Source organism: Drosophila suzukii, chromosome 2L, assembly GCF_043229965.1.
Source record: "Drosophila suzukii chromosome 2L, CBGP_Dsuzu_IsoJpt1.0, whole genome shotgun sequence".
NCBI classification, from domain to species: Eukaryota; Metazoa; Arthropoda; class Insecta; order Diptera; family Drosophilidae; genus Drosophila; species Drosophila suzukii.
In genome coordinates, this window is record NC_092080.1 from 13,153,775 (window position 1) to 13,179,142 (window position 25,368).

At 40.0% G+C, this 25,368-nt stretch overlaps 1 protein-coding gene across 3 annotated transcripts in view; it reads right to left on the reverse strand.

Moving 5' to 3' along the window:
- Positions 1 to 2,898: 2,898 nt before the first annotated feature.
- The window catches only part of CadN2 (Cadherin-N2), a 92,549-nt gene continuing 70,079 nt past the window's right edge, over positions 2,899 to 25,368 (reverse strand). For all 3 annotated transcript variants that reach the window (XM_065868985.2, XM_017081100.4, XM_017081092.4), the window contains exons 6-14: positions 25,147 to 25,284; positions 21,196 to 21,616; positions 19,344 to 20,252; positions 15,232 to 17,557; positions 14,185 to 14,355; positions 10,047 to 10,288; positions 4,646 to 4,867; positions 4,395 to 4,568; positions 2,899 to 3,777 (exon numbers count right to left, since the gene is read on the reverse strand). In XM_065868985.2, the coding sequence (XP_065725057.2) occupies positions 3,458 to 3,777; positions 4,395 to 4,568; positions 4,646 to 4,867; positions 10,047 to 10,288; positions 14,185 to 14,355; positions 15,232 to 17,557; positions 19,344 to 20,252; positions 21,196 to 21,616; positions 25,147 to 25,284 (4,923 nt within the window). In that variant the 3' untranslated portion in view covers positions 2,899 to 3,457. The remainder of the gene's footprint in view (positions 3,778 to 4,394; positions 4,569 to 4,645; positions 4,868 to 10,046; positions 10,289 to 14,184; positions 14,356 to 15,231; positions 17,558 to 19,343; positions 20,253 to 21,195; positions 21,617 to 25,146; positions 25,285 to 25,368) is intronic.

Below are 25,368 nucleotides of genomic sequence, written 5' to 3' on the forward strand. Positions count from 1 at the left end.
CAATTAATTTACGCAACTCTAAAAAAATCTTTAAAAATGTATGGACCATTTTGAAGGACCTAGTTTAAGTTTTTCTTACCAGTTTTCCATTCTCACAACAAATATTCAAAAATGTAATTGAGCCTGATGATAATGCGATTATTTATTCTGAATTTGAACGAATAGTAATTTGGGGAGCTCCATTATACTGGTTTTGCGCCTTTTCGCCGGCCATTATTACTGGCCAAATGACGAGGTAAATACCTTTAATGCATTCGCTCTAAGTCCAAACTTCACATACCTCCCGCTGGACCAAAATTCAATTAAAAATAATAACAACATTCAGGCACATTAGCCAGGCTATTTTCGTTAAGTAATGGCCAGCGAATGGAAATGGAAATTTCCAAATGCAAAACAAAAGGGGATGCCAAAAGAGGAATTCGGCAGTTCGTGGGCTAAAAGGTAATCCACAAATATTTTTAGACGAGAGATGGGAAACAAATCGGGGGCAAATATAATTAAGCAAATTGCATGATTTTTATTAATAATTTATTCTGTTCAGCGAGGAAAATGCAAGTTCATGCGGCAAATCGGGTGAAAATCTGTGTAATTAGCATACAATTTGGATACCAAATAATGCAGCTGAGTTTCCGTCTCGCTTCAATTTCAAATTATTTGCATAAATATATATGAGTCAATTGAGTTTATGAAACCATGGTAGTACACAAAATATGTCACGAAATTATTACAAATTGTTTGCTGTATATTTTTCCAATTAAATCGAAATATTTTAAAAGATGCCGAAAATTCCTTTTTAGTTTTGTGTATTAATAAATGGCTAGTATATGTAAAGCTCTTGCCTTTCATGTGTTTAGTTATGCATCCGAAGTCACGTGCATTTCTGTCTAAATAAATGCTTCTGTAAGCAACATATCTTTGGTAACATTAAATTAATCCTGCAGTGAAATCAGTTAAGCATGCTTTAATTAACATTTTCAAGTAGTCATAAGATGATACAGATTTAAGTTTGAACATTGGTAACTTTGCTGATTGCCAATTAAAACCAAGGATGATGTTAATTATTTGATGTTTCCAGTACAAATCTCCGTTTGTTTCTCCGTATTTCTATTGATCCAAAAACTGGTAAAGCGTGAGTTTGCCTGCAACAGCGATTTAAACTTTACGCAAATCAGTCAGTAACTTGTGCCTACATCTATAAGTCCTATTTGCGTATCTATGTTGGTGTACTGCATTTGCCTGGGGCTGCCTAGCCCATTCGCCAAGAATCATGGTGTTAATGAAACTAATTAGCACGACTCAACGCTGTTTACACCCCTTCATGTGAACTATTGATTCCAGATTGCAAATCGACTATTATTTGCGGTGAAGGAGAATATTACAGGGCATGTTAGACATGGTGCTTTGCTTTAAGGCAAAGATTTATCAGTTCACTAGAGAATGCTTTTAGCTATGGTGAAATTTTAAACCTTTTTTATTGATCTGTTAAAAATTGAGCATAGCGAAGGCACATTAGTTGAGCCTAATGACATCTATTAGTTCCAGTCACTCACGCAATCACCCTAGTTACTTACACGATTTTCAACTTACTTCAATCGAATTCTTTACTGTCAATACAGGCCATCAATTTATCGGACCCATGAAGAGAAGTTAAGTGGGATAACCAGTGGGAGTAAGGATAAATTGACGACCGGTGACCATATTTCATATCGATAGCTCTGCCAGGCTCATTTATTATGCGCTGTAAAATGTTTTCCCCTGGTAAATCCGCAGAGAAAGTGGACTAAAAAAGCGGCAAGCTGAACCGAAAAATCTCAAAGGTCACTGCTCAACGCTTTTTACGGCCTAGAAGAAAGCTCATCCAGTCGGCTGACAGCTTCTGGTTTTTCGAAAGAGGCAATGCATGTTGCCCTGTCAAACGCTCTGTTGAACTTTCAGCTTCTGGAGAGGCGCCCAAAGTGGCTTCCTTTCGGCGGCTTCCATCTGGACACCTTTGCCGGGACTTAACGGCGCGTTTAGGCCACCAAATGCCGCAATGTCTGGCCCGGAAGCGGAGGCTCCAAGGATCATTAGGCAGTGTCAACAAGCGGATTGCCAGATTGGCTGACATCCAGGAGTCGTTGGAAAAAAAGAACACTGCATATTGGCATGGAAATTACTTTTTATGGAATTGTATAATTTCGTTTTTATTATTTTTTTTTTTTGGGGCTTTATTGATTTTTAAAAAATTATGCTTAGATGCTAACTACTAACAAATTGTCCATTAACTAACGTAATTGTAATTAACCATTGTTTTCGTGTACGACTCATAATTTAATACATATTACAATGTTATTATTAATACTTTCATTTTCTGTTCTGGTTGTGTAGTTGCTAGTAAATGCAGAAATATGAAATTGGTTTGATCAACACTCGTATTTGGTTTCGGCTTCTGTTAAGTCGGTAATTAAATGTAGGTTTAATTGTAGTTAATTAGTCTATTAGTTGTTTTCTTTTCTTTACGTTTCTTCGCTATGATAGCCATTCATTTAATTGTAGAATTACAGAATTTAATATGTACAAAATTATGTTACAGTAGAGTCTCCCCCAATTACCTTTAATTTTCACCAAAGTTAGTTATGATTTTTCCTCTTATTAAATTTCTACTTTGCTCTGCAAACTTTTGTGGCTGCATGGGTTCGGTGGCAGCATTCGGCGTTGGCTTTTGGGTTTTCAGGTGCCACCTGGTCGGTGGCAATTGGACACGTTCCCCTGTCGGTGGCGCACAAAAGTTGCAACGCTCAACATTTTCTGAGAGGATGGGCAAAATTTCGGTTTAGTTCGGTCCAACTTACGTGCTAGAGAGCTAACGCCGTATTTATACAGGGTCTTTAACTAATATGTAGCAAGTTTTATAAACTCTTTTTCATTGTTGTGTAGTATGCTTAATCATATAATTTTATTCATTGATTTCTCAGTTGGTTCAGTTGAATATCATCGAGCAGATGAGACTTGAAGGGAAGACACAGAAAGTCTTGTGAAAGAAACTGGCTTGGGCAGGTTATAGGTGTACCTTTCCCGTGGATTTTAAAGATCTTAAAATGAAATGGAAAAATTTATATCAACAACCAAAATAATATATTTAAAGGAACAGCATATTAAAACTAATAACAATAAATTGTTCTAATTTCCAACATATATGTATTTAAAATCCATAACCTTTAAGTATTAACAAGTAGCGAAAGTAACATGGGTTCTTCATTGATAACCCATTCTTTATTTGAGCCCCTCAATATCTTATATGTGAGAAAACACCTAAAACCTTAAGTTAGTCTTAAATTCCACAGTTAGCCACATGTACATACAATTAACTCTAACCAGACACAAAAATACACAAAACACCTGTTTCGGTTAGAGGTTTCCACCCTCCATAGTGCTTACAGCTGAAACATCATTTTAACTACAACTTAACTATTTATCTTTATAATACAACTTTGTCGACATCGGGCAGTATCATTAACCCACTGGCGCCTCCGCCGCCTCCAGGACCTGCCCCACTGCCGGTTGCCACCACCGCAAGGACATCGCCTGCAATCCCGGCTCCACCTCCACCTCCACCTCCACCTCCTCCTCCCAATGGCGATGATGATGAGGCTCCTGGTCCTTCCGCAGATCCTCCACCGCCGTCCGATGGAAGCTGCTTGGCTTTCGCCTTATCGTGCACGTACATGGCGGCCAGAGCATTGAAACGTGGACCCCAGTTCTGTAGATAGTTAAAGTCTTGATTCTCATCATCAGTGCCTGCAATTGGACAAGGGGGAGTAGAGAGTTAAAAGGATTTCTGCGAAAAGTGTGGGGAGGAGGTTGGAAATGGCCATCAAATTTAGGGTATTTGATTGAACTAGGAAATCTAGTTTTCACTCAAGAAAATTTCAGTTCTAAGGGGGCAATTTAAATTTTTATATTAAACTTCGACTTTTGTAAAGAATTTTTATTTTGAACCTTTAAAAGAATTTTAATTTTTTGATATACATAGAACTTGCTTAAAATCATAAATTTATCTTTTAAAAGATGTTAAGATGTTATATTATATAAAATATTTAACATCCTGACTATCTTGGTAATCCAATAACACAAGAATAAATTGGTTATTCGCATGGTTAACTTTTAAGTTATAATGTTTCCTCATTTTAAAAGTGCTTTCTAATTGGAAAATAAATGAAGGACCAAGATAGTGCCTTAAATTAGTATGGGTTAGAGTTTTCTGTAAGAGAAAAAAATACGATGGAGATCATATCGTTTCCAGTTAGAATTGAGACTAAATTTCCTTCAAATGACCATCATATCTTACTAAATTTCGTAAGTTTCTAGTTTTGGCCAATTCCCAAGATTTCTATTAGTGTAGAATATATGCTTACCGGAGGCCAGCGAACTCAGCGACTCGGCGATGCTGCCGCTGCCCTCGAAGGTGAAGTTGCGCAGGTCGTCGAAGGGCGGTGCGTTGTTGTCCTTGTCGATGCGCTGCTTCCGCTCCTCCATCAGATAGGCCACGTTCAGCTCCTGGCCAGGTGGCAGCAGCGTCATCACGGGGTCTAAGTGCAAACAACCGCCCAATTACTTGGCCATGTCCCAATGGGGCTGGCGGCACCTCTTTGCCGTGTTTACTCACAGATTATGGGCATCTTGCAGGCGGCGATGTCCGGCGGTCCTCCCTGGGCGCTGATTGGTATTTGCAGTGGCGTGATGTCGAAGGCCGTCATGTCGTCCTCGCCGCCGCCCTCGTCCTCGTAGCTGATTACCGTCTCCCGGACATCCTTCTCGGGGCCCGAGCGCTTCTTCTTCTTGGTCGTCTTGCGTTTGCGGCTGTATATCACGAAGATCAGGGCGAGAACTGAGAGGTAGATGGGTAGTTTTAGTAAAATATTCAATTTTTTATCAGAAAAGGTATTCTATCAATTCTAGAAATAAAAGATGTTTGCATATTACTGGTCGACAGTGTTTTTGGTGCAGGCCATTGGGCATTATACTTATGCATATACTTAGATTTAGATCAGTGGTCGGCACACACATATCATCACAAGTTTGCCTTGCATTAGTGTGAGTGTAACAAACACGAAGTTTGCGCGCGGCGTGCTGTAGCGAGACGTTTCTCTGCTTTGCACTGAGATCCTCTGCCACAGCAACAAAAAAGCGCGCCGAAGTTGAGAAAAAATGACCCGAAGACCCATGCCGAAGTCACACGAACATGTACGTTATACGTGAGCGAGCAGAGGATGGGCAGAACACTTCCCTATGCTCACTAGATAGGCCGCTGCCGACCACTGATTTAGATCCTAAAGTCTGGTATTTGTGAAATCGCTGTTTGATAAAAATACCAACATTTAATTTTTGAATAAATATATCTTCAAGAGTTTGTACTCGATTTTATTGATATCTAGGCAAATAAATTGCTTAGATGCCTGATGTCTGATCATATCTTGAGTCGATCACAATTTTTGGTTTAAGTAGTATTTAAGTAGTCTGTTCAGCCCTATTTACAAAAAATTGTATGTGGTGAACAGGCCTTAAAAATACCAAGAAAAGTATGAGCCCCAAAATATTTTACATGCATTTAGAGAATTTTTTTCACGAATATTTAAGATACTAAACACCATTGTACGTCAAAGGATGGAATTTATAGAATTTTTTTCTAAAATGTACTAATTTATTTGCATTGTTTCTCTACCGCTTTTCATAACTAGTTATATGGGTTGTTCAAGAAATTTAATTTCATGTTGAAGTAGTTCCCAAATATTTACTCAAGCGCTATCCTACTCCTCTCACAGTTTGTCCAAATTGTCTCCTTTTTTGTGGAACATTTCCTTAAATTATACCCATTAAAATGGCCCATAATTTTTCCTGCTCCATTATCAGAACCTCTTTTTTCCTACCATTGTGTTTTTTTGAAAAGGCACAAACAACTAGAACGGGAAAAACTTGTACCTAAAGCAAGGCTGGGAGTCTGTTGGGTGTCTGTTAGCTGTCAGAGCCATAACAACAACTCCATTTACATTTAATGAAGGTAATTAAATGTTGGGAAAAATGTTGTTCTTTTTTGCTTCCACACTTGGAAAATGAGAGGAAGTGAAAACTTTCCGCCTGCACTGGGTGGAAGTACTTTAAAATAAATGTAAGTTTTAATTGCTGACTGGAAACAGTATAAAATAATTTAAAAATAGGTATTGCGGCTGAACTATAATTATTTTTACTAGCCTAAGAATAAATAAATAAGAAAATCAATAAGCTTATGCAAGGGGTTAAAAACAAACAAATAAAGCACTTGGAATTTAAGAAGATAATGATTCCAAGGCCGCGTCCAGTTGGCAACAATTACGAGAAATCAACTCGCCAGTGAAGAAATGTTTTATGCTCTTTTCTTATAAATGAACTTTTGTGCCTGTCTCTGCGAAAGTCAGCTGGCAGTTATTGCAACTAATGAATCCGCTTAGCCCAGAAGAAATGCTGGGGCATTAAAAACCAAAAAATTAAAAAGGCAAGGGATGCAGAGGGTGGTGCATCCCCAGAGAAACATTCTTGGCTGGCTTGTCGTTTTGAAGAAGTCGAGCCAGAGTTTTAATTATTTTTACTTAGCTGTTTGCTTAACCCCACTGTGCCGGAGTCAAGTTAATATTCCTGTCAACTGAAGCGCAAATGATAAAATGCAAGTCTACGAGAGGGATTCTCATTCGGCAGTCCTTTTTATTTTTGTGCCGTCGAGCAAAAGTCCTGTTTACCCGACAAACAGAATGGGAAGGGGGCTGGGAATTTTCCGAGAATATGTTGCAGTGGTTGAGTGGAGGGAAACTTATTAATAACTTTATGCTACTTAAGCAAACTAAAGTAAAACGGCAAACGCAGAAAGGACACAGAACTTAACAAGTTTTCATGCTACGACGATTCGGACGACACTCGAAATGTGCATTTGGAATGTGAATGTTTTTGGCCGACTTGTAATCCGCTTAGTTGCCAAATGACTGTCAATGTGGGGGAGTCTAAAACACCCATTATCCACTAGCCACCATTCACCCCGATTCGAGTTGTCCTGTGTCTTTGGGAGCTGGAAAGTTTAATGCAACAATTACAGCATAAAGTTGCAACAGCAGCAAGACACAAAACCCAAAGCCACAACCGAGTACCGAATTGAACCGAAAATAGTTTACTACTGGTTCTTGGCCATGGCTTGAAGTGCATTAAATTTGTCTCTCGCCGCAGAAAGGAGCGAGCAAACTTTCTAAATTATCTTGCCGCACAAGTTTTGCTATTAATGTGCCCCCATCCAAAAACAGCCAGAAGAAATCTTCGATAATTCGTCTTAAAGCGAAGAACACAAAATCTGTTCCTAAAACTTTCTGAAATCAGAAAATTTCATTAAGTTTGATTATAAATCAGGGTTATTTTTAGTAATTTTGACAGAGGTAAAAGTAAACATAAGCTTCAGTAAAGAAAAACCCAAAATAAAGGAGAAAATATGATAAATAAGTAAAGGATTGGTTATGCTTAAATATAAAGATTATTTCTGTAGAACAAAAAGGTTGTTTGCATAGTGAGATACCACTTCCAATAACCCTTTCTTCAGTTATTAAAATTCAAAAATAAATTGTTTAGGGGTTTTTGGCTAAGAAACGTTGAAAAATAAATTCCTTGGTAAATATTTTCTGCCTGAGAAAAGTTTTGGATTGAATTTCCCATTGAAACGTGCTCGAAAATCCAACTGCAACAAAGCACCTAACTTAATTATTTGCCTAACCAATTTGCACTAAAAATACTTTATCAAAGCCCATTTTAAAGGCTGCAGTCTGTGGATAAAGTGCACAATATTTGGCTAAGCAGGCCAGGGCCAACTGTTCATTCATCAACCTTTAATCAACATTACCACCGACCGACAGGAAAATAAAACAAGAACAAGTTGAAGCCCGAAAAACTACACAACAGCTAGAGGAGAACATGAACTAACCTACATAAAAACTTGCAAAAACAAAGGCAAAAATATCCAGTAAGATGAACAAAAGCCGGGCCGAAAGCTCTTTAACGGCCTTTGTTTGCACTTAACTGTGGAGGACCAAGGACCAAGGACCCGGGTAATATCTTGTTGCTGGCCTGAACTTGCTGACCAGGTCAGCTCATCAAGTCCGTAGTTGCTCCACTTGGACACTTGAAACTTTATGCTAAAATACAGTTCAGCGATTCACAGATTACACAGGAGCTGGCCAGTAGCGGCCGGCAGGACCTCCACAGACAGGACATGAAAAAGCGTTGACTGTAAATAATGTTGGATAATTATTTAGTTTGTCTCTCGCCCCCTGCCCTTAAACTTTACGCCACTTTACGGCGAATCAACACAAACACCGAGGACAAGACAGCGGCTGTCAGATTTTATGTTTTTCGGTTCCTGAGATATTTGCACATCATAAAAAAGCCGGACGAGATGAAAGTACTTTTGTGCGACGGACTTCCTCTCCTTTATTTATTGCGCCTATTTTGCGGTTTAGCGGTTTTATGGCCACTTCCAGTCTTTGTTTTTCCGCCCCGCAGCCAACTGTGTAATTATCTGCCTTAGCTGCGACTAATTAGCTTAGAGCCTCGCCTTTTGTTCTTGCTCCCATCTGCAACTATGGCCAAAGTACTCATTAAAGTCGGCCCAAAGGCCGGATAAATCAGCGTCACTTTTAAATATGGCCCCAAAATAAGCTGGCCAGAACTCGCACAGAAAGGCGTATATAAAACCAGTCTGGGTAAGGGGCCAAATGTTGCGCTAATTGAAAATCCCTTCAAATCCCAGACGAGCTGGCGAAACGAAAATAGATTGTAGCGCATTGCGTGCGAGAAAACGCATTGGGCTGGGAAAAGCGGCATGGCCAAAATATCCAAATGGCCAAAGCCACTTAACACTCGTTCGCAAAATCCATTAAGTGCTCTGAGCTTTCCTAAAATTTTATTCCATTTTCTGCGATTTTTTCCAGCAGTAAAATACATAGCTCTAATTGGTTTGGACAATTCGGTGAAAGTATATTTGTCCTTTGGCTAGAGTAAGATCAATTTAAATTAATTTTTTATCAATATGTCGCGATTTTATTTGTTTATTTTCAGTTTTAATCCGTAAAGGTTTTTAATTCCTTTTTGTTATTAAATCAAAAATATTTTAAAACAGGAAAAAACACAAGTGCCTCGTCCATCAGATACCCATTATTACTCTTTAAATAATAATGCGATTGGTTCGATTCTCATCATTTAAATAGGTATCGATCAATAGAATCAACTTCAATTTACTATAAAAAATCTTTAAAGTTGTGGGTATATATTTATTTAAATTTCATTTAAGCTGTTAGATAAAAATGAAGTGCCTGGATATGTTTCTCGTTAAACTAGAAAACATTACATTTATTAAAATTTCTGAAGTAAAAGTCTTTATCATTGGCTTACAATGGCTTACTTCTTGCTTAAAATGAAATATTTTGTTCCCAAAAATGCTACATATAACTACAGAATTTAATTTCCTAAAAGTCTTGCCAAAATCGTGTAAACTTGTCTCGTATTTTTCCCCAAGCTTAATTAGCCGCTATGCAAATATTTTCGTCGTCCTTTTTTTCAGCTAATCCAACAAATTGCCCCTGTCTGAGCATAAAAAAGTGTGGCAAAAATAAAGCAACGAATACAAGATTTGTTGCCACTTTGTGTTGTTGAAAATGCAGGGGTCCTCCCATGTTAACCCGTTGCCACTTTTATTTTTTTAGCCCCACACGGTCGCGACTGTCCAAACAGATGTCAGTGTCGTGTCGTTATATTTTTTTGGCTTTTTTTGGAGGGGGGAGGAAGGTGGCTTTTCCTACCCAGCAAATTGCATTAACATGGGAAAACAGAGTGAGGCAAGTTTGCATGTGGTGGGGAGTTGGAGACTGGGGGCTTGGAAAGGAAAAATGTTGCTGCTTAAGCCGCTTAATTGACACACATGAATGGGAAATTTCACGGGGCAGCTTAGCGATACAGTGGGTTGATGGGGCGTCTTCACTTGCGGTTGACGACTGTGGACTTACTCAGTATGATAATCAGGCAAACGAATATGGCCCCCAGGGCGCCCATGCTCAGCTTCAGGCGCTGCCCCTCCTGGACCAGTTCGCAGTTCTCGCCCCAATAGCCCTCCGGACAGATGCATCGATACCGCAGCCGGGGCTCCAGATTGATGCAGGTGGCCCCGTTCAGACAGGGCAGGTCCAGGCACTCGTTCCTGTCCACACAGCCCTTGGTGTCCGAGGACATGATGCGACCCTCGCTGCAACTGGAACGAGAAATCGGAGGTTGGTAGAGTTATAACGAATTCAGAGGCGATTACGGCAATGGGGAGGGAAATGTTTGCTCCCACAACGATTTCTCCTATTCTTTTTGCCCTTACACTCGGCAAAAAATGGTCATATAGAGTAATAAATTGTAGGTAATCAGTTGACATTAATGAAAGGGATACATAAATTTCTTTAAGTCCTTCATTTATTACACTAAGCAAAAGATTCAGGTATAATCATATCAGTGGCGGATTCAAAATTTACTTGTAAGGTGGTTATAAGAAAAATGTTACATATTACATATTAACGAAGGAGGGATCTATCCATCATATCCCCCAGTACATCCGCGCAGGATTCATATATATTACTAATTTTTAATTAAAATAATTTTATAACCTAAGAAAATATAAAAAAGGTATTTTATATAAAAAAAAGACTTTCTTTATAAATACCAAAAAAAAAACATTTTCTTGGGTTATATATAAGAAAAACCTTTAAAAACACAACTTATACAACATAAAATTCTAAGTGACCAAATTTAAAAAAAGGAACTTAGAATAAAATTCTAGTTTTGGTAAAGTGCACTCACGTTTGGCAATTTTATTTTTTCGCCGAAATAAAACTTTTTTATTTTCACACAGAGTTGGGCAACCAAGGGGATAGAATATTCCCCCATGAGCTACGCGCCCCTCTCAAATATTTTCCGAAGCGCATTAAGGGCGTGAAGTTTTGGGTTAGACTGCAAAATCCCTGGACAACTCAGCGATGGGGAAATTAAAGCTTTAAGAGCGGGAAAAGTTAAAGTTTACCCCCTGCACACATTGTGCACATTTAAATTGAAGTCATTTCGTATTCCAATTGAGGACAGCTCCTTGTCCGACATCTTAGTGTCCTGGCTGAGTGACACAAATTCCTGCAGAGGCACTGCATTAACTGCTGCCCACAACCGGCAACGAAATTGAGGCTAAAGTAAGCATAATTTATGACACGTCGCCACCTGAAGGCGAAGCGTGTGCCACTATTTAAATTTATCTTGAAAAAAAGGAGGACCTGGCGAACACGTGTTAAGAAGCAGCAGGCCCAGATGTTTCTGTTCCCGAAAGCAAATGGAGCGAGAAGCTCACAGCTGGGGGTGCTTAGTCTTTCTCCTCCAAAAGGAGCAGAAGGAGCAGGAGGCACAGGACATGATGCAGTGCCAGATTGGGTGTCCTTGCTGGCTGTCGTCGGCCCTCGAATGGAGTCACTCCGCAGAACTAATGATGTGGAAAATGTGCTCTGCTCTCGGGCGAGGCAACTGCCACTGCCACCAGCACGGCGACCCATCATCGATGAGGTGTTGCAGAGCAAAAGCACCAGGATCAGGAATCGTGCCCCAGATTCCCAGGCTCCCAGCCAGGGCAGCCAGGCAAATGTAGATATTTCCATGTGCAAACACTCGGAAAATACACATTTTTTCCAAACAATTCGTTTGAGCACAAAGGAAATAATTCTCCTGCTTCCTGACCATAAATTAAGCTTAACTTATTTGCATTTGAAAAATTTAAATACACCCAACTAAAAAATAATACAACAAAAATAGGTAATAGGTAGGTTATAGAAAATTTTATGAAATATAATTTAAAATTGTCGTTAATAGATATTTAAAATATGTTTAGGTCGTTGGGGATTGGTCTTCACTAAGTTTATTTATATATTTTATATTATTTATTTATATTATTGGCTATAGACCAATTTATGAAAAACATTTTTAAATGACAGTTGGTAATATAGATTTAAAATATATTTTGGTGTGATCCCTACTAAGCTTTTTTCATATATGTTATATGATTTATTATACCCGTTACTCGTAGAGTAAAAGGGTATACTAGATTCGTCGGAAAGTATGTAACAGGCAGAAGGAAGCGTTTCCGACCCCATAAAGTATATATATTCTTGATCAGGATCACTAGCCGAGTCGATCTAGCCATGTCCGTCTGTCCGTCTGTCCGTCTGTCCGTCTGTCCGTCTGTCCGTCTGTCCGTCTGTCCGTATGAACGCTGAGATCTCGGAAACTATGAGAGTTACAATACTGGGATTAGGCACGCAGATTCCTGAGATTCCTGCGCAGCGCAAGTTTGTTTCAGTAGAGTGCCACGCCCACTCTAACGCCCACAAACCGCCCAAAACTGTAACTCCTACAGTTTTGATGCTAGATAAAAAATTTTAACTGAAATGTATTGTTCTCATCAATACCTATCGATTGACCTAAAAAAAAGTTTGCCACGCCCACTTTAACGCCCACAAACCGCGAAAACCTGTGACGCCCACAATTTTCATGCTAGATAAAAAATTTTAACTGAAATGTATTGGTCTCGTCGATACCTATCGATTGATCCAAAACAAAATTTGCCACTCCCACTCTAACGCCCATAACGCTTAAATCTGTATTCCGCCGGTAGGTGGCGCATTTTAATCTCGCTTTGCTGCTTGCATATCTCCATATAGCTGAGTAACGGGTATCTGATAGTCGAGGTACTCGACTATAGCGTTCTTCCTTGTTTTTATTATAGGTTGTAAAACATTTTATAAGGACACTTAATAATAGAGACTAAACAAGGAAGAACGCTATAGTCGAGTACCTCGACTATCAGATACCCGTTACTCAAAGGGAAATGGAGATATGCAAGCAGCAAAGCGAAATTAATATGCGCCACCTACCGGCGGTAGACAGATTTAAGCGTTATGGGCGTTAGAGTGGGCGTGGCAAAATTATTTTTGGATCAATCGATAGGTATTGACGACACCAATACATTTCAGTTAAAATTTTTTATCTAGCATGCAAATTGTGGGCGTCACAGGTTTTCGCGGTTTGTGGGCGTTTAAGTGGGCGTGGCAAACTTTTTTTTAGGTCAATCGATAGGTATTGATGAGAACAATACATTTCAGTTAAAATTTTCTATCTAGCATCAAAACTGTAGGAGTTACAGTTTTGGGCGGTTTGTGGGCGTTAGAGTGGGCGTGGCAGTCTACTGAAACAAACTTGCGCTGCGTAAGAAGCTCAGGAATCTGTACGCCAAATCTCAATAGCCTAGCTCTCATAGTTTCCGAGATCTCAGCGTTCATCCGGACGGACAGACAGACGGACAGACGGACAGACGGTCAGACGGACAGACGGACAGACGGACAGACGGACAGACGGACATGGCTAGATCGACTCGGCTAGTGATCCTGATCAAGAATATATATACTTTATGGGGTCGGAAACGCTTCCTTCTGCCTGTTACATACTTTCCGACGAATCTAGTATACCCTTTTACTCTACGAGTAACGGGTATAAAAATATGTTGGTCACAGATATTAGATTTTTACTAAGTTTATTTTTATATTCGTGTTAAATATTTTTATTTCGACTAATGTGATTATCTAGATCCACATTTTAGTGTTTTTTTCTAAGTGCAACTTTTTACTTTTGCGGTTTTGGTTTACATGAGCCAGGACAGAAAGACAATAGCAATGATATTATTTGTTTTGCATTCCGAGTCAATTTGCAGTTTGACATTGTCTGTGTGCCTGAAGCTGGAAAATGGCAGGGAGTCCTTCTCGGAAATATGTTTACCAATCCAGATAGCTCTTACGATGATGACATTTTGACACACAATGTTATGTCCGTGACTCTACATAACCTATTTAAGTACAAAGCCTTACAACTTTATCTGTGAAATAATTGCGTAAATTCAATCTCCTATTGCCAAAGAAATAATTATTGATAGTTGCACCGATTTAATTACACCTTTTGGCCTTCTGACCTCAAAGGCAATCAAAGGGGGGCTGTAATTAAATCGAAAACCCAATAAACTACCATGAATCCGTACACAAAGGAAGCGGCCAGGAAATGAAAATGAAAAGGTGTACTTACGTGCACTCGTATTCGTTCCACAAGTCGACGCAGTCAAAGGGATCCGGGCAGATGACATTCGAGCAGGGCCTATTCGAGGGGCAGTTGCGCTCCAGGTTGCGGGCCATCGTGGCCTGGCCCCACTGGGTGCCGTTCATGGCGGGGGGCAGGGGTAAGTGTTTTCCATCCAGCCTGCCGGTCGGAAAAGCGGGGAGAAAGGGAAACTATGCATGAGTACCGGCAATCGAGGAGCTCTAAAAATGTGTCCCCTTACTGTTTTCTTTGATTAGCAGGGGCAGCTGACTACACTGACAAAAGGTGAACACTTTAAATCAATATCTACAAAAAAAATATATCATTTTATAATGACTTTTTAAAGTAAATGCAAAAACAGCGTTTTATACAAAACTTATTGAATGTTATGATTTAATCTTAAAGTATTTAAATCAAGGTCCAATGTAGTAGATATATGATAGTATGACAAATTAAATTTTTTTTAATGTTAATGAACAAGAAATTTATATAAAATCAAAGTTTGAAATCGTTAAACTAGCTATATCTATATTTAAATTAAATAAATCCTGCAATGGATGAAAATTAAAGCGAAAATATCCAAATGTGATTAATGTGTGTGTTAGTAATGGATTTACTACGTTTTATTGGTGCATGAAAAATAAAATTTAAAAATGTTGTTCTTTGACTTTTATTTTGATATTTTGCCGTTAACTTTATTAACTTTGTAACCTAATTTAAATTACATTATTCTTTAAAATTTTTTATCAAAATTGGTTGAAAAAGTTTCAAAATCAATCAAATCAGAATTAGAATACTTAATGATAAATGAATATGTCAAAATAATTTAATAAAAAATAAGTAAAATTCAAATAAGTAATGTATTTTTCTCTACTCTCTTTTTCTGATTGACTACTTAAATCTATTTTTACTTTTAAAGCTGAAAACATTTTCTTGAAGGGTCCACTTAGCTCCCAAAGTACCTTAACATCTCCCAACAAGAGTATCAGCACAGCACCCCTAGAATGACCCTATTCAATCGGCATTAGCCCTCACCTGATGTCGTCCAAGCAGCTCCTTTGAAAGTCGGACTGCACCTCAAAGGTCTTGATTCCCGTATACTCGGCCTTGCCGCCCGCATAAACACCCTCCTGCTTGTCGATGCTCAGCCACTGATGTCCTGCGAAGTGAAAGGACTCGTTGTACCGCCTCGACTCCCCGCCATCCAGTTCCATTAGAGCCGCCGATCCGTATCGACTAATGCGAATCACATGCCACTGGCCATCGTTCACAGTGATGGCTGTTAAAGTCAGCAGTTGCTCCTCGTTTCTGAGCGAGTTCAGGTTGTAGCGGAATTGAAGATGGCCCCGGCGTAGCTCCAGGATGGCGTACTCCCGATGATGTTGATCACTAACCCGGAAGAGTTCGCCACCCTGCTCGCGGGTTCGAAATCTTAGCTGCAGTTGTGTGGAAAATCGGTCTGGCTCGAAGCTTAGGGCGAATTTCACATAACTCTGGGCCTTGAAAGTCGTCGGAATGGTGGGCACATTGCAACCCGGACCCATCCAACCCGGCTGACAATGGCACTTGGCCTGAACCAGACTGGCCACACAATTACCATGCTCCCAGCAACGGGCTGTATGTTCGGTCTTCAGGCAAACTTCATCGGTTTGCGGACAGGCGGGAAAACTATTCCTGGCCAAGGCGGGAAAAGCCAAATCATAGTGCTCGGAATTATGGATAACATTTCGGATACAACCATCAAAGCCCTTGGAGCTAAAAGCGTACTGCCAATTGTACAGGGTTTGGTCGAAGTGCTGCCTATAAAGGCCACCCAATTGAAGGGGTTGATTCAGATTGAGGGCCTCGGAAAATGGGGGAATTAGTCCCCTCGCCTGACAGGCATTATCATCGAATTCCGGCGGAGTGCCATCCTCCATTTCGCTGACCAAGGCAGTGCGACAAAAGTCCACAACCATCCTGACATTTTCGGAGTCCCAGAATATATCCAAACGATGCCACACGCCATCATCCAGAGTTTTCTTGGTCTTCGCCCTCAGTTCCAGTGTTCCCGAGCCGAAATCGATGAGGAGTCGTGGGTATCCCTGCTCCAGTTCGATGGCTATAAAGTCGCTGATCACGGTTTCTTCAGGTTTAGGTGGGACTATGGGTCCATTGTAGAGTATCAGGCCATCGGCCACACGAGTGATAAACTCCAAACTGAGATGGGATTCTTGGCATTGCTGGAGTGGGGGATACCAGGCCCAGCCATTGCCGCGAAAACTCCGGGTGGACTGCTGACATCGAGGACCATTGTAGCCCACCGGACAGGCCACACATTTGGGACCATTTCGGGTCTCCACACAACGTCCTCCATTATAGCATAGATGGGTTCTGCAGTTGTGATCCTGATTGGTAAAGTTCCTGGCCTTGCAAACACATTGAGCACTGATATCCAAACGAACGCCAACCAAAGCTGTGCGATTAACACTAACCGTATAGGGTTTTTTGCCCAACTCCACCTTGGAGGTGCAAGAACTAGAACCGCACTTTCCCTTACCCTCATGCAAGCACTCATTAATATTAACCATGGTGATATTCAAGCCAACTTCGTGTTCAATCTCCTCCCTATGCATCTGTACCACACCATTTAAGCGAACTGCTTTGAAATATGGTTGCTGAGTTGCAGAACGGGCTGCAAAATGAACATCGGTTAGGGGATAGGAAGAACCCTCCTTAAGCTGGACACTAAATACATCCACGTTATCTCGATCTGTGTACAGCAATTCGGCGAGTTTGTTACGAAATCTTTCCAACTTAGATGGTTCCACTTGATTCTTAATTGGGTTCCAAGTTCTCACAAAGTCCTCATCCGTTATGTGGGCCAACCTCATGGAACCGGCTTGCTGAACCGCCTCTGCTGTTATGTCGCGCACTGTAACGCTCAGATTGGCGGGTATATCCTCTTGGCCATGTTCGCGATCGTAGACCTTGAATTTCAGCTGATAGCGCCCTCTTCTGGTACCCGCTCTCATCGTTAGAATTCCCGTATCCGTATCAAGCTTAAAGCGCTGGTGCTCCTTGATCTCCCAGTAGTATTTCTTATCCGGAACATCCCAGTCATCCGGATCGTTTACATAGACCCTGCCTATCTGCGTATCCTGGGACTGTCCTTGGTAGTTGTAAACCAGTACGGATTTGCTGCCCGGCTGCATTTTATTATCGTTTACATCACCGATCGTTATGGTCAAAGTACTGGTACCCGTCATCGCAGGAGCTCCATTATCCTTGATCTCAATGGGGATGGCATAGGTCTTTTGCACTTCGCGATCAAAGGGACGAAGGGATGAGATGATAGCCACACCATTTCCATTGTCACCTCCTGAAAAATAAAAATAAATCTTTTGGTAAAATATACGTATTTACAAACCTTAGTGGGTACAAATTAAAACTCCCTAGATGGATGACCCCCATTCAGTGCAGATCTACACCACTGCACTTGGCCAAACTAACCAGAAAACGCTAAAATCAAACAACTTGCAATTCAAAACCGAACCACTTCGCCACTTTCCCTCTGCTTTCGGGCACTCCACCCAATTCAGTTCATTCATTCAAGGCAATTGCCACACAATCAAAGTCGAAATCAAACGCTAAACCAAACTGTGTTTGCATAGTAATGGTGATTGAATTATGTTTCAGACAATCAGCATCATCAGCATTGTTTGTGCCACAAAGTTAGTAACCAAAAAAAAAAGAAAAAACGCCTGCGAAACCCAACTGAGAGATAGGGAAATTGGTTGCAAAGTGCCAGGGAATCAGAGATACAGAGAAGCGACGTTACTGTGGACAGAACTTGGCCTCGAGGCTTCGTTTCGGTTGGCGCAGTTGACCATGTCCGGCCGGCTTTTGTTTTCATTGCGATTTGGTGTTTTCCTTTCATGGGCTTTTCCCTAGAGTTAGGGTATGTGCGCAAAAATAAAGTTTTTCTTGGAAATACAGGGTTTTAGAAACACGAGTGGGAATTTTTAAAGCAATGAAGAGGGACAGTCTTGTATAGAAATTTTATTCCTAGAATGTTTATTCAAGCGACTATAAAACTGTCTTTCAGGTATCTTATTTTTCCATTTAAATACATTTATTAATATCATTAGAAATGTTTATTCTGACGCACATTGTTTAATTACCCATACTTCTGTTAACAAAAAAAATATTAATGGGCACATGGAGGTATTGAGAAAAAGTGTGTTACTTAAGTCGGGCTTGGAATATAACTACTCTCTCAATCTTGATTTTCAATTTTTTTCTCCACTCTCCTCTTTTGTAAAATGGAAATTGCTCAACAGTTTTTTGTGTGGCCATTGTTGGGAGTTATTTGAAACAAAAAACCCGAACAAAAACCTTAAAAAAGGAAAACTTTGGAGAGCACCCCAATAAAATCGATCAAATGAAAGAAAATTTGAGGTGTCACTTGAATGCTGCTGCTGACATTGGCAGCAAGTTTTTCAATTTACTCGACCAGTTTTTCTGCCCTGCCAGTTTGAATTTCAGGGCACACTTCTCTCTTGTATCTTAGGGTCCATTCTCATTGATGTGTTTTTATCACTCTTCCTCTAATTTTTTCCCAACCTGGCACGTGTTTGGGTTTCAAGTGTCTCTCCTGTAATCGAATTGACCCAAACGCCTTTGGGGTATTAAAATAAATAATTGATTTTCAAACTCTGAATTAATTATTTGGCCATAAACAAATGGAGAGTCTAAATAAATAAAAACTAATACGCATATTCGCTTGATATTAATTTGCATAATTACTTAAATGAGATGCGTAATTGGTATAAATTGGTGCGACATATCTCTTTGCATACATTTTTAATCAAGCTAATGCATTAAACATACTCCGCATTTTATTTTATAATTTTTCCAAGTGATAGCGATTATTTTTCATTACTATTTTTTTTTGGCACCAATTTGACAGATGTTGGGCTTAGTGAGCGTTTAAACATTTTTTGCATCATTAATTATGCAAAGCGATTTGCCCTCGGCTGAATTTTCTACATGTGTTGCCGATTTCGATTAACATCTAACTATATTTTATTAATACCCAAAGGTGTTGGAAATTAAACTGAATATTTTAAATATTTAAATTCTCATTAAATTATTTAAATACTTACTGCGATCATATTCCACTTTAAAGCCTGCTCTTATTTCATCGCTCGCCAAAGGATCCAATCGAAAAGTAAAGGGCCCACCATTGCCTCTTTGTCGATCATCTGCATCTTTGGCAGCCACCTCTAGAATTTTTTTACCAGACACATTCTCCGGTAATGTCGGCTTGTAGTCCTGGGCAAAAGTGGGTGCATTATCATTCACATCCTTAACTATCACGTTTAGGGTTGCCGTTGCAGTGCGCGCAGGGTTGCCATCGTCAATAGCAAGGATCTGAATGTGATGTCGATCCAGGGTTTCCCTATCCAAAGGTCTTTGTATGCTCACAGCTCCTTTGTCACTTATGGCAAACTGTCTTCTGCGGTTCGTGGATCGAACTATTTTGTAAATCACTTTGGAGTGACCCCCCTGATCGGCATCAGTGGCCTTGAACTGCTCGAGTATAGTTCCCACTTTCGTGTCCTCATAGATGGAGACCTCAATGTGCTCCCGATCGAACTTGGGCACATTGTCGTTAATATCCCGCAGCTTAACCACCACCCAGGAATAGGCCACGTGGTACTTGTCACTTCCGCCGGGTCCATCGTCACCCTTATCGTTGACCTGAATGCGAAACCGGAATCCACTACTTTGTAGCGGATCCTCGTAGTCCAGTGGCTGAATGATTTTCAGCGAACCCGTTCCATCGCCATTCCTCACCATCGCAAATTTGTCCGCCCCGAATCCACTATTGGGCACCACTTTGTACTGGAACGTGTTGGTCTCGTCCTCATCCTGAACGGTCACCGTGAGGATGGGCGTCTCTGGGATGTAAGTGCCATTCGTTTCGTCCACCTCCGTAAACCACTCGTCCTTGGTGAACTGCGGCGGCATGTCGTTGAGGTCCTTGACGCGAATGGAGGCGGTTCCGGTGCCTGCGAAATGGGATGGTAAACAGAACAGACAGGGTGCATCAGATGGCCGTCGATTACAAACAGATGCAGTGGGAAAAATGGGGCCAATGACTGGCGAAATTTGATATATTTCGATAATTTTGATAAATTGCTTGTCTCTCATATAAGTTGGCCATTTAACATTCTCCCTGGCACATTTATGTGGGAACTTGTTTTTATGTCAATAAGATAAATGGTCTAAGGTTGGTCGCAGGTTAGCTTGGAAAATTCTTATCAGTCTTTGTATAATTTAAATATTTTATTTTTTGAGTTTTTCCTAGGCACCGGGTTTCAGGCTTTGCTTTCTTAAGCAATACGGATTTACATATTAATTTTGATTAATTTGTGGGTCCCGACAAACCTTCTATTGCCATAAATAAATATATGTTTGTTATCAAGACACCTAAAGACACGTAAAGGAAATAGACATCAAAATTTTCAAAGCCAAATCTTTTAATACCCGCAGGCATCTTAAGCGGATAAGCGAATCAAGGAAAAAATTCTGTCATCTGAGAATTAAGAAAAATTCTGGGAATCGCTTTTCCCCCACAGCTGTGGTTTTATGTCAAGTTTGTGGTAAAAATGTAATTTACTCTACCCACCATTATGTTTTATTTTCTTTCCAACGAAAAACTGATATGCAAATTAAATATAATTGGTTCGTGGTTTTTGGTACACCATCTTTTGCAATTAACAAATCAATATTTGTGCTCAAGGCCTAAAGGGAATGAAAATAAACAGCAATATTTTGAAAGCCAGACATCTTTGGGCAATCGGATTAAGGGAATCAAGAAATAAATGCCGTCTTCTGGGCATCACAAATGTCTGATAGAGGCCATTATCAGCCACAGCAGTGTCACAGCTAGACAAACAATCTGGCTGATTGGGTTCGAACCCCCTACCCAGGTGTATCCATCACTCTTACCTTTTAGGCCACCGCCATCCATCGCCACCACCTGGATGGAGTAGTCGGGGGTGCGCTCCCTGTCCAGACAGCAGACCGCCGTCTTGATTAGACCCGTCTCCGGTTCGATTTCGAAGATGGGCGCCCCCGTCTCCTCCTCGATGACGTTCTTCTCAATCGAGTAGATTAGCTTGGCATTGGTGCTCTCGTTGGGATCGTCATAGTCGACGGCGGACATGGTCATCACCGAGCTGCCAGCGGTGCCGTTTTCGGTGACATTGCCAAAGTAGATGCCCTGCGGAAACTGCGGCGCATTGTCGTTGATATCCTTCAGATTGACCTGGATGTCCGCGTAGCCCACCAGGCCCTCGCCGCCCTCGTCCTGGGCGAATACTGTGAAGCGCCACTGTGGCCTGCCATTGGGCTGGTCTCGGTCCAGGGGCTGTGGATTGGGGATTACATGTGAAATATTAAGTTATCATATCTTGAAATGGTTATAATTAAAGCAGATTTCCAATTTCCAGTCCTGATTAGCTTAAATTTGTTTTTCTTTATAAGAAGACCATTAAAACAACTTTAGAAACAATTTGTATTAATTTAAATGGTAATGAAATATTAAGAAATGTAGTAATTTAGCTCGAAAGAGTTTTTTTTTTTAAATATATAGTGATGATTTGCTTGAGAATAATTTTTCTTTTTGTAAATAGACCATGAACTTGTTGTCAGATGCCTTACTTTTATATACAAAATTGTATAAACAAGGTATTTTCTTTTAAAAATATAAAGAAATCAACTACTCTTACTCAAAATGATGTTATTATTAAAATACTTATGCAATGTAGACTTTTAAAATAATACTATTGGGCTAAAGGCGTAGTAAATCTAGTTTTCTCCCTAATAAACTATTATTTTCCCACAGTGTCGATTGGGGATTTGATTTGGCAGCTGTTTGTTTGTTTGCAAATTATTTTATGCCCCTTGGTAAACAGTAAAGGAGTCTGAGCCGCAGACCCTTGAAACCCTTGAGCCGTAGGCTATCGCCTGTTGTTTGTTTCTAACCTGGCTTTGATGGCTTTGCGTTGGTAGGTGGTCTTACACACAAGTCCGTTATTAGATTTCTCATTAAATGAGTTATCCACACGAAATTGCATTGGCAATGACAAAATAAAAGCCATCCATCCGATTGAAATGTCCTTCAGTACTCGGTGGTAGTGTTTGTTTTTGCGTTTGTCAGTGTGTTGGCCCTGTCAACCTTTGGTCTTGGCCTGGCCCCTATTCAAATTACCCTTACACATTGCTTGCTCAGCTAATGCATATAGCATACACTCTTACCTTAACGAAATGTATTCAATGTGTTGGTATCTGTGGTCGGTCTGAAGGACAATTTGCTTTTACGATGAATTAATTCTGTAGTCCTATTGAAGTAAATGAAAGCTAAGTCTTGTATTTATTCTAAAGATACAAGAAATGTGTGGGTTGGCTGAAACGAATACTCGAACCACATAAAATGCGATTTCCAAGAGAATATTTGAGTGGTCAAGAAGGTCATGGGAATAAAAGGAGATATAAAATAGGTTTAGGTAAAAATTCCCAGTTTAATAGCTAGTAATTTTATTCGTATCTTCTGAATAAAATGTTTACACTTCAGGTCAGCAGAAAAATGTATCTTGTTACCATCTTTAATTAAAAGATATCTTCGTAAGTAACCTCTATTCAATGTTTTTCTTGCTTTAAGTACTTAGTTTTGTATGACCCAGTTAATGGCTCACCTTTATTTGCCACCCAGATAACCAATTTGATTGCCATTCACACAGCTGTCGGCAAATAAACTTTAAAACCCAGTTCGCTCAATTAAAGCAGGCGAAAAAATGGTTTCACTGCCACGTGACACGTAATGCAATCGCAATTACAAATTAAATGGCGGCAGAGAGACGGCAAGTGGCATCAGCCAAACGAAGAAGCCCCCTCAACCACCGAACTCCAATACTCTGAACTCTTTTTTTACCAAACACCCATTTCCTCGCCTGATTTTACACACAATTTTATGCCAGCCAACCGCGCACCAATAACGAACGACGAACGTCATTTACATGTGGTCGGTTGTAGAGCGTCAAAACCACAAATGCCACATGCTGTCGCTGTTCCGCCCACAGCCACCCACCGCCCACCGCCCACTGCCCCACCCACTGTGCACCCTGCCACTTTGAACCCTATCGCATCAGTGAACTGCCCTATCCGCCGGCAATAAAACAAATAAAGCAAACCGCCAGAGGCAACATTTGAACATTTTATGCAGAATGCAGAATCGGAGGGGGTTTTTTGAGCCTCGTAGTTCGAAAGGCCCGGGATTCCCAGTAGTGCTGACAACTATTTGCCGGATGCAATGGCTTGCCTTTAAATTATAAAATAAGTAAAATGTAAGGTAGGTCTATAGGTTTGAACCGATCTTAAAGCACGGAAAACTTGTATTCCCTTTTTATAATATTACATTTTTATAAAATTAAATTATATGAAATAAGGTAGGTATAACCATCTATAGGAAAACTTTTATTCCCCCTCTTAAAGCATCACTATTCATGATATTACATTTTTAGAAAATTAAATTATATGGTGTAAGGTAGGCATAACTATCTTTAGTTTTGAATCGATATTAAAGAATGGAGAACTTTTATTAACTCTTTATGATTTCATCTTTTTTAATTTTTTTATTTTACGTGTTGATCTGTTTTTAAAAAATAATGTATGTCCGCATTTTAATTTATTATTCGTTGGACCATAGAAATTTTTCCAACCAAACTTACTTAAATTAATTAGGAAAAATATCATCGAAAAAATTACTATTTTCTTTATTTCCACCCTCTCAAAATAAAAATAAACTCCAAACAATGATATTTGATGCTACCACACTCAGCTCTTCTTTTGCAATCCATAGTTAGCAACACTAATGTCCTCTCGCTCGTTTTGTGCCACTTTGACTCGTTAGTTTTTATGGACTTTGTCTGAAATTAATTGGAGTCCATGTATCTGACAACCAATGGTGGCAGTTTTTTGCATCTAAATGACATTACTTTCCGTTGGACCATGTTGCAATGGGTGTGGCATTTGTGCGAGTGTGTGCGGTTTGACACAGTTTTAAATTAATCATACGCCACCGAACCGCGCGGAAAGCTTTACAATTTACAAAAGTCTCGCAATCGCGGGTGGTTGGGGATGACAGCAATCAGAAGCCGACAAAAAGCGTTAAATATTGAACACGTTTTCAAGTCCTTCCGGTTATGAAAAGAGTGTCGCAGTGACAAAGTTAAAATCGATGTTAAGCCGCTCCATGCTTTTTGTGGGCATCTAGTATAAACAATAATGTCAAACATCAAATGATTTTAAAATAGTAGTGGCAAATAATATTTTTAAAATATTAAAAGAATACCAATGAATACTTTTTTGTTGGGGGAACCCAAATTATTTTACCCACCTTTTTTTTAAGGGTCTATTTTTATCAGTAATCATTTAAGTACACTTTTAATTCCCATAAAAAACATAGCGCCTCCCTTAATTTGCTAAAATACTCTGTGACAACAAAGCTCGCAAGGTCATTCCACCCACATGAATTTGGGTAGACCAATTTCAATGGCACTGGGACCCCCTCTTTTTTTAACTGTTTACCCGTCGTCACACAATATAAACTGCGCCTTTGTGCGAGCATAAACTGTGGCTCAATTGTAAACGGCCAAAGCGAAAAAGCCCCCTGTCACAAAAATAGCCCCCCGGAGCTTATAGAGTACCCCCAGCTGGAGCACAAACGAAAAAGTTATTTTCCTGTTTTTGTTTCGAATTGCGCGCCATTTGCACGGTTTGCTTTTTTTGAGGGGGGTCGGCGCGAATTTTCAACTGGCTTTCATTACGCCCGTTTTACGAGGGGTCTCGAAATTGGAATCTGTTTAAAAACGCTAAAAGGCGAAACGGGCGCTCACTTACCTTGAGTACAAAAATATCGCCCGTGGTGCGATTTATATCAAATTTACTATTCGCTGGATTATCAGGGTCAATGCCCTGGCCAGTCAGGAAATATACAATATTTATTGGTCTATCTACATCGCCATCGGTGGCTGTGACCTGCAACGAGATGGAAAAGAGAACGAAAAGCGGTTGGTAACAAAAAATGCATTATAAGGTGGGTATATATATATATGGAACTCG